This window comes from Gossypium hirsutum, chromosome A05, assembly GCF_007990345.1.
Source record: "Gossypium hirsutum isolate 1008001.06 chromosome A05, Gossypium_hirsutum_v2.1, whole genome shotgun sequence".
NCBI lineage: Eukaryota > Viridiplantae > Streptophyta > Magnoliopsida > Malvales > Malvaceae > Gossypium > Gossypium hirsutum.
The window spans coordinates 27,812,370-27,822,374 of NC_053428.1; the positions used below are offsets into that span (position 1 = coordinate 27,812,370).

A 10,005-nucleotide genomic window follows, 5' to 3' on the forward strand; every position below is an offset into this window, starting at 1 on the left:
GTGGATTATAATAAAGGCATACAAAATGAGGATGCACTGCTAGAAAATAAAAACAAGCTATTAGAGGCTGATTGGACGATTAATCTACTTGACTCATACTAGACCTGACATAGTGTTTGCTGTACACTATCTTAGTCAATTTATGCAGCAGCCAAAACGGTCTCACATGGAGGCAGCAATGAGGGTTGTCAGGTATATCAGGAAAGATCCAGGCCAGGGTTTGTTGTTCAAGGCTGATAATGAAGGAAAATTAGCTGCGTTTTGTGACCCTGATTGGGCAGCTTACACAATGACGAAAAGATCTGTCACTGGTTATTGCATCATGCTGGGGAGTTCCTTGATTTCGTGGAAGTCCAAGAAGCAAAGCACGATGGCTAGGTCTTCAGCTGAACCCGAGTATAGGAGCATGGCTGCTGTGACAGCAGAGATAGTGTGGTTAACAGGACTGTTACAAGAGATAGGAGTGCAGAATTTGAAGCCAGTTGAATTGTGTTGTGATAGTAAAGCAGCAATACATATTGCAGCAAATCCTGTTTGTCATGAGCGTACAAAAACATATCGAAATAGATTGCCACTTTGTACGAGAAAAAATACAGGATGGGCTTATTCGGACAGAGCATGTATCAACTACAAATCAACTTGCAGATATCATGACTAAGGCCTTAGGGTCTCAACAGCACAACAATTTAATGTTCAAGTTGGGGGTTAAGGATGTTTTTCAACCTCTAACTTGAGGGGGAGTGTTAGAGTTTGTTGTAATTGTTAGCTGGCAGTTAGGGATTAGTTATCAAGACAGTTAGCTGTAAACACTTGTATATATATATGTATGTACATGGTCAATAAAGATGAAGCATTATTCCACATTTTATTTTTCAACATTCACTAGTCACCACCAATCCACCACATACCCGCCGGCGACTTTATAATTTTCATACGGATCGAGCGAGCAAGCTTGCCATTTCTTTTTGAAACGTTTCAAGTTTTAAGACGTCTCACTTTCAACTCACGTTTCAGAGCAGGTGAATTTCAAAATCCTTCTTTTTCATTAATTTTGATTTTCTTTTGGTAAATGGAGGCATTTCAATGATAAGCTCGAGAGAACTAATATTGGCCTTACCTTCATTTTATTTTCAGTTTTTTTCTAATCTGTTGTGCACGTTTAATGATAAATTTATTTCTTATTTTTCATGTAACTATTGTTACTTTAACCTCTGTTTGGTAGCGGAGAAAACCGAGGAACTTAATTAGCAATTTTTACGTTGTTCCTTTTTCTTATTTATTTGGAAATTATGCGGCTAAAGCTTTTCTTTTTTCTTTTATTACTTTACAAGGGATATTCTTTTGTTTACTCTTTTTGTTGTTGAGGACGAAAACTGTGTTGAGATCCTACACTTTAATGGCGTATAAACCTGAGCAAAAACTTGGTATTTTCGGTTAGCAATCTGAAAAATATTTCTTTTATTAATAATTAACTCATGAGCATCGAAGTAGATACGAAAACACCAACTTCTTTTTCCTCAAAGTGTTTGGAATTCTTCCATTGCAATTATTTTTTTTTAAATTGTGTTATATAATAAAATAATCAAAAAAATTAATAGGGCAACTCGGGTTTAGTATATAAAATTTAGGTTGGGCTTGGACAGAATTTTAAGTTTGTTTTTTGGTCCAGGCTCAAGCTTAAAAAGTACACCTAAAATTTTATCCAAACCCGACTCGACCCATGATTAAGTCTAATAAATAGATAAATAAAAACATAGTGACAAATATTAAATAGAAAATATAAATATTTATTTATCTTAGATGAAAAGAATGATTTATCTCTATGGATATCCATAACAATTTATATTATTTACAACAATAACTATATATATTTAAATTAGCAATACAAATAAAAACAAACTTTGTTCGCGACGGCGTTTGTATTTTGCTCGACAATGGTAAGTCTTTACCTTAAGTTTTGAGGATTTAATTAAAATTTTTTAAAATTTTTGAGAATTTGATTAAAATTTGCAGAACTTTTGTGCTGCTTAATGACAATTTTCAAACATTTTTGGGGTTTAATTAAAATTTTCTAAAATTCTTAGGAGCTTAATAAATTTTTTAAAAATTTTAGGAGCCTTTCTTAAAATTTCCAAAGATTTAAAAAGCTTAATAATAATGTTCCTATTTGGGACCAAGCCTCGCCTGCCCCTAATATGGGCTCCGCACCCTTCCTAGCAATGGTATCGCCGATTCCATCAAACAGGTTCCTTTCCATGCTATCTTCCTCTCTTTGATTCCTGTTTTTCTCTCTAATTTTCGTTGTACAATTAATATTGAATCAAATCATAATGTTTAAGTCCTTAATCGTAGCAAATTAGGGTTTACAACATTTAATAGTTGTGCTGCACTGTTTTTGCATGATTAATTGTCTTCCATGTTACTCATTCTTAAGTAAATTGATAGTTTTTACTTTCTAAGCCTGGAAATGGCCACTAGACCAACATAGTTTTGCAAATGAAGCTTGAATTTATTTAACTACTCTATTTTCTTGTTCTTGCCATTTAATAGTTCTGTTAACTTTTTTAATGATTAATTGTGTTCCAGGTTGCGCATTCTTATGCAAATTAATATTTTGTAAGACTGCAATGGCCATTAGACCAACAAAGCTCTGCAAATCTCTCTTCAATCTGTATCCATGTCTTTCTCAGTTTGTCTTTGTTCACTCAATCTCTTCACTGAACGCTGCGGAAGAAACTGTGAAAGCAGCTCTCGAAGCCAAAACCTATGAACAACTCCCCAACATTCTTGTTGCCTCAGATAAATCGAGGCGGATTCAGAATCCTTTTTCATTTCTTTCTACCTTATCTTTGACGCTTAGAACCCAGATCATTGATGAAATCTTACAATCTTTTAAATCTATTCGGCCTCGGTCCCGCCCCCGGATTGTGTATGATCTTCTTCTTTCCTACACCCTTCAGAGTTCCGACCCAATCCCTCTTTCACTTGCCGTGCTGCAATGCACTCTTCGTTCTGGCTGTCTCCCTGCTCCCCAAATAAAACTCCTCCTATCTGAAGCGTGGCTTAACTTCCGTGGCCATTCACAGCCGGTGTCAGACAGCCTTCTGGAGATGCAAGACATTGGGTTTTTCCCTGACTCTATGACATGTAATTACCTTATATCTTCTCTTTGTGCTGTTGATCAGTTGGAGGAGGCAGCTAAAATCTTGAAGGGTATGAGCGGAGCTGGCTGCCCTCCTGATCTGGAGAGTTTTGCTGGTTTAATTACTGCAATGTGCACATTTAGAAGGACTGGTGATGCAATAGAGTTAGTGAAGCAAATGGTGCAAAAAGCTAGATTGACACCAAGGCAGGGAACAGTGAAAAAAGTTGTGGCAACCTTGCGGGCAAATAGAGAGATATGGAAAGCTGTTGAGTTGGTTGAATTCTTGGAGAGGAAAGGTATCCCTGTTGGCTTTGAGAGCTATGAGCTAGTTGTTGAAGGATGCTTGGAATGTTGTGAATATGTTTTGGCTGGAAAGGAAGTTGTAGCAATGACTGAGAGGGGCTTTATACCATATATTAGGGTCCGGCAAAAGGTTGTTGAGGGCTTAGTTAGTGTCAATGAGTTGAAACTTGCCTATTTAGTAAGGGAAAGATTTACAGAATTGGGGTCTTAGACTCTTCGTTGCTTTTAGCTTCTATGAAGTGTTCTGCATGAGTCACCTAAGTGAAGAAAATCAGTCATTGTCGTGATGGCCAATGTGGATTCAAAGATCAAAGATAGAAATATCCCTTGGATATAGTCCTACGGTAGTGGAAAAAATTGCAGGTTAGTGTCAAATATCCATTGGCATGTTATTTCAACTCATTTGATTTGGTTAACCTATGTTCAGCTTGGCTTTGGTAATTCATCAACCCTTGTAGGTGAAGAACTGTTGAAACCCAACAAAGACTATATCAACTAAACAAGGACTGATAGGTTGTTCATTCCCTTAACCTGAATATGTCAAGGTGAATGTGGACTTTCAGTCCTATATGCAATCATGGCATTGTGTTGCAGGACTGGTGCATAGAAATCATCTAGAAGGCAGAGCTATGTGCCATGGTCTGCATACTTTTCTTGAAACATTGTTTTAAATGCTGCTGCTGCAACAATGTGATTCTCTGGCACTCGGGTGGTATGTCTTTGGTGTTGATGGCAGAGCTATGTGCCATGGTCTGCATACTTTTCTTGAAACATTGTTTTAATGCTGCTGCTGCAACAATGTGATTCTCTGGTTATGGTTATTAAAGATTGAGATAATTGACATAATGCCACTATATCTTTAAAGATTGAGATAATTGACATAGTGCCACTATATCTTTATATGTTCATTTTCCTATTTGGTAAGCAATTCACAGTCTCATAATGTGGTTGGTAATGAATTAGTTATCTTCATTGAGGCAAGTTTTTGTTCAATTTGCATGGTGACTCGTTTTGAATTTGTGTCTTAGACTCTTTATGTGTCCCTAGGAAATTCAGTGTTTACTTTTTAAAGATCAAGTTGGTTTCCCAGCAGAGTATTTGATCCCTTAGTTTCTCTCTTTTTGCCACCTGATTTGAGGAATCAAAAGTTCTTTTCCCCCCATCTTATGCTTTACATGTGTTGATAGCTGCTTGCTGGTTCTTTGTGGTTTTTGTTTTACACAATTGCTAACTCAAGTTGATATCTGCTGCCTTTGTTCTTGCTTACAGCCAAACAAGTTTGTGTTTCTCAGTGTTGGTTTATCACATGTTGACTTAACTAGAAAACTAGAATAGGTAGCTCTGAACTCATCATACATCATGTCTGCAAATTGTTGTCAGTCAGTTTGCAAGATAAGTTTTACAATTTTATATAGCCAATGAATTGAGAACTTGATCAGTCAATCCGCAAATGCAATTTCATCAAGATCTTGTACTTTTGTTCTTGTTAGATCAGCAATCACTCTTTTATCTTTTTATCTCCCTATGTTCTGCGGTTTTCAGACCATACTCCTTGGAACATTGGTAAGGCTCACGCACCTAAGATAGTGAAACCGCCATTCACTATGATCATTGGCAACTATCTGTAAACCTTGAATGTTGATGGAGAAGATGAATTTATCTCATGCTCATTAAAAAGTTCTCATCTGCTGCAGATTTTACCTATATTTGATGCACATTTTTACTTCATTTATCATTTTGCTTATATAATACATTTGTTCCATCAATTTCAGTTATGTTTTTTATGTTTGTCTATGTATTTTGCACTTGAGAGCTTCTCTAGCGGCAGATGTTTTATATTTTGGCAAGAAAGCTGCTCTTGATGGATTGCATTCTAGTTTTTCTTTTTCTTTTTTTTTTTCTCGTGTCAGTCATGTAAATGTAAATACAAAAATTTATTATATTAAAATCATAAACTCGTATAGGTACGTGTATTAAATGTGACATGTTAATTGTGTTTAAATTTTAGTATTTATTATTATAAAAAATTAGTATTTATTACACTGTTTCTGTGTTTCATTATAAGTGTTGTGTTTTTTAATAATATTTAGTTTGTTAAGGAAACATGGGCAAACCATTTAATTTTTAAAATTGAAACATGGAAGTATATAAATATTAGTATAATTTTTAAAAATATTTTTTTTAAAATGGGAATGGGTTGCCATTTAGTTCAACATTTGAGTTTTTGAGGCACATGTATATGGTTCTGCTAGTGTAAGTAATTTAGCTAATTACTTTTCACAAATAATTATACTTGTGTAATTTGTAGGTACAATTTTCTTTTGTATTTTAACTTTTTAGCAAATTTTAAAAAATAAAGATTTATTGGATTAAAGAACACTCTAATTTATTAGAAATAAATGAATAATAAAATATAAAATTTGTAAACATTTACATAAAAAATTAGAATCATACATTTTCTTTTTGAATTAATAAGTCCAGTTTATGCTTGATTCATCAAAAATTGAAGAAAAAGAAAATATTAAGAAAGAATAAATTAATATCTAAAATAAAAATTGTTTTTATTATGAAAATATAATTAAAAGGATAATAAATGTATTATTTGAAATGAAGTAGAAAACTTGGGGCTCTTAATCTCCTCCACTCCGGCACTCTGAGAGAAGCCATGGAAATCATCCAATTCCAATCACACTCCCTTCCATTCAGTCTTCAGCCTTCTTCTCCAAATCCTCTGTTTTATAAAACAAAACAATTCCGCAGAATCCAAGGCTCCGCAAGATCCCCACCCAAACCTCCACAAAACGAACAAAATTTCCCCGCAAAAGAAGAAGGAACCCGCCTTCATTGCCCTTCTTTCAGAAAGCTCCATCTTCCCCCTCTTTACCTCTCCACTCCAAGAATCCACAGGCTATTTACAAAGATATTCAAGCATTCGCTAGACAAAACAAGCTCAAAGAAGCCCTCGCTATTTTAGACTACGTTGATCAACAAGGCATCCCTGTAAATCCCACCACCTTCTCTTCCCTCCTTGCTTCTTGCGTTCGTTTAAAATCCTTAACCCATGGAAGACAAATCCACGCTCATATTCGGACCAATGGTCTCGAAAACAACGAGTTCCTACGTGCCAAACTTGCCCATATGTACACTTCGTGTGGTTCCATTGAAGATGCCCAAAGGGTGTTCGATGAATGTACTAGCAACAACGCTTATTCCTGGAATGCTTTGCTTAGAGGTAGTGTTGTGTCGGGTAGAAAACGGTATTTGGATGTGCTTTCTACGTTTTCTGAAATGAGGTCATTGGCGGTAAATTTGAACGAGTACACTTTCTCTACTGTTCTTAAGAGCTTCGCCGGTGCATCAGCATTTAGACAAGGTTTAAAGGCTCATGCCCTTTTGATTAAATACGGTTTCATTAATAGTTCTATGCTTAGGACTGGTTTGATCGACTTATATTTTAAATGCGGAAAGATTAAGCTCGCTCACCGCGTGTTTGAGGAAATCCCTGAGAGAGATATTGTTCTGTGGGGGACGGTGATTGCTGGTTTTGCACATAATAGGATGCAAAGGGAAGCTTTGAATTATGCTAGATGGATGATAGGTGAAGGCATATACCCCAATTCTGTTATACTCACTACGATACTTCCAGTGATTGGGGAAGTTTGGGCTCGGAAAATAGGCCAGGAGGTCCATGCTTATGTGGTTAAGACGAAGAGTTATTCGAAGCAGTTGTCTATTCAGTCAGGTTTAATTGATATGTACTGCAAGTGTGGTGATATGGAATCGGGCAGGCAAGTTTTCTATTGCTCTGGAGAAAGGAATGCGATTTCTTGGACCGCTTTGATGTCGGGATACATATCGAATGGGAGGCTTGAGCAGGCTTTGAGATCGGTTGTATGGATGCAGCAGGAAGGGTTTAAGCCCGATGTTGTCACGGTTGCCACAGTTCTTCCTGTTTGTGCCCAATTGAGGGCTCTCAATCATGGGATGGAGATTCATGCGTATGCTGTAAAGAATTGTTTCTTTCCCAATGTATCTATTGTTACTTCCCTGATGATTATGTACTCAAAGTGTGGTGTTTTAGATTATTCTTTGAAGTTGTTTAATGGTTTAGAGGCAAGGAATGTAATTTCATGGACGGCCATGATTGAGTCATATGCAGAGAGTGGATGTTTACCTGAAGCAATCGGTGTGTTTAGGTCAATGCAGTTGTCGAAACACAGGCCGGACTCAGTGGTAATGGCAAGGATGTTGAACATTTGCGGTGAGCTTAAAGCTATAAAGCTTGGGAAGGAGATTCATGGACAAGTCTTGAAGAAAGATTTCGAGTCGATTCCTTCCGTTTCAGCAGAGATGGTTAAGATGTACGGTGCTTGTGGATTAATGAGCAATGCAAAGTTAGTATTTGATGCAGTCCGCGTTAAGGGTTCTATGACATGGACTGCCATTATAGAGGCTCATGGATATAATGATCTTTGTGAAGGGGCAATCAGTCTTTTTCATCAAATGATATCTGATGGTTTCACTCCAAACCATTTCACTTTCAAAGTGGTATTATCGATTTGCAGAAAGGCTGGATTAGTTGATGAGGCTTGCCAAATATTCAGTGTAATGACTCGTAAATATAAAGTCAAGGTATCCGAAGAGCATTATTGTATTATGATCGAGCTTCTTAATATGTCTGGTCGCTTTGAGGAGGCTGAAAGATTCATCCAGATGAAATCTCTATCATCTTAAGATAAAAAAAAACAGCCTTGTCAAGTTTTAGTTTCAATTACACCTCACAATTTGGAGAGTCAGATTATATTGATCAAGTCAATTCAGTTTTCGTATGATTTTAAGTTTATTCTAAGCTCGAGTTATTGTCTTTTATGGTCAAATCGATTGGATTGGATGCGAGCTCTTGGATTTTCATATTTAGATGAGAATTGATAAGCCTACTCTTTTTAAATTTTTAAAAAGATGCCATTTCTATATTTATTTGTGGCGTAATATGACATAAGGTATGTGATTTTTTCATAATTTGGTACCTATTCTTTTTTTTTATCAATTTGGTACCTAAATTTGACACTCTTTCTTAATTTGGTACTAAGTTTTTTTCCCAATTTGTTACCCTAACTTGGCTTCTTCTTTTTTCTGTTTTTCTTTTTTTTAATTTGATACCTAAGGTTTTTCTTTGGTCCAATTTCATGCCTAAACTTGTCAAATGTTATACAAGTTACCCCAAAAACACTAACTATGTTAGTTTTTATGAGGGGATAGCAATAGTTAATGTATGACCTATATGTGACGAATACTATGAATTTAATGGTAAGAATGATTACAATTTTTTTGGAATTCCTTTATTTCACCAAACAATATGCTCAAAATTTGCTTTTCATTAGGGCTAAGATTTCTTCAACTATTAATGGTAGGAATGATTTAAGAGGATTGTATGCTTAAAACATGACATGGTCTTCACAAAGCCCTTAATTCCAAAAAAAAATTGTTGGTATTTAAGGAAATTCGTGTTAAAAAATTGTACTTTGAACTACGGTTAATAAATTTGATATTGAAGAATAAAGAAATTCATTATGTTAAATTAAAAATAAAATAAATAAAACTAAAAGTAATTGAACATTTAAAATACAAAAAAGAAAAGAAAAGGAAAATCATGTAATTTGTTACATGTCAATCATACATTGATTATTTTTGCTACCACATAGAAAAGCATTATTAATACATTAGAGTAATTTGTATAACATTTGACAAGTTTAGGTACCAACTTGAAAAAAAAAGATTAGATTCCACAAATTAGGGAAAAAAAGTCAAGTTCAAGAATCAAATTGGACAAAAAAAGAAGCCTAGATATCAAATTAGGAAAAGAAATGTCAAGTTAAGGTACCAAATGTTTTATTAAGCCTTTATTTATAGATAATATTAATTATTCCAAATATAAAATTCAAATTAAATTTGATTAAACAATTGTTTGATAAATTGAAAAAAAATCAAGCTCCATATAATAAGTATTTAACTTGAATTGCAAAAATTATTTAGTATATAATTGAAAATTAAGTACCCAATATAAATAAATTTTTTGATGATGTAAATGTTAAATTTTGAAAATTTTCATTTTATATTTTCACTCGTAAATTGAATTTGAATATAAAAAATATTTAGTAATCATTAAAGTGGTTAAATATAAAAAAATTCATAAAACTAAGAACTAAATATTCTTAACAAAATCCAAATTAATAATAAAAATGATTAATTTTAATGATTTTGGTTTGATTTGCAATTTAAATGATAATACATAGTGTAAAAGAAAAAAGAAAAGGTATAAATTGTCTGAAAAATGAATTCTTATTAAGCAACAAGCCACCTTTTTTTTTTGTCTATTTATCTTTTTCAGTATTTTTCATTAAAAATTATATCAAATATTTTTTATATTTGTTATCAAACACGTTTAAAAATTTAATCCGCTCAAAACATTAATTAATAAATTGATTTTTCTATGGATTATCAAAGGAGACCTAAGTCATAAATTGTGTTGATTTGATATAATTGTTCTAATATGAATA

General features: G+C 34.1%; 2 protein-coding genes across 4 annotated transcripts; both read left to right on the top strand.

The window, feature by feature from the left end:
- Nucleotides 1-879: 879 nt before the first annotated feature.
- LOC107957637 (pentatricopeptide repeat-containing protein At1g06270) lies at nt 880-4,424 on the top strand. Of its 3 annotated transcripts, XR_001700511.2 has the most exons (3): nt 2,119-2,245; nt 2,587-3,811; nt 3,907-4,424. XR_001700511.2 is itself a non-coding variant. In XM_041112109.1 (2 exons), exon 2 carries the CDS (start codon nt 2,628-2,630, stop codon nt 3,657-3,659), a length of 1,032 nt encoding a protein of 343 aa, XP_040968043.1. In that variant the 5' UTR covers nt 880-1,019; nt 2,587-2,627; the 3' UTR covers nt 3,660-4,424. The 3 variants fall into 3 exon arrangements, 2 of the variants coding, with proteins under 2 accessions (XP_040968043.1, XP_016748675.1); XM_041112109.1 differs by lacking the exon at nt 2,119-2,245 and adding an exon at nt 880-1,019 and having other exon boundaries at nt 2,587-4,424; XM_016893186.2 differs by having other exon boundaries at nt 2,587-4,424.
- Nucleotides 4,425-6,190: 1,766 nt separating this feature from the next.
- On the top strand, nt 6,191-8,359 carry LOC107957635 (pentatricopeptide repeat-containing protein At1g71460, chloroplastic-like; the record flags this gene model as incomplete). Its single annotated transcript, XM_016893184.2, has 1 exon — nt 6,191-8,359. A coding segment is annotated over one exon (1,992 nt), but the record flags the coding sequence as incomplete, so codon positions are not given.
- Nucleotides 8,360-10,005: the final 1,646 nt, after the last annotated feature.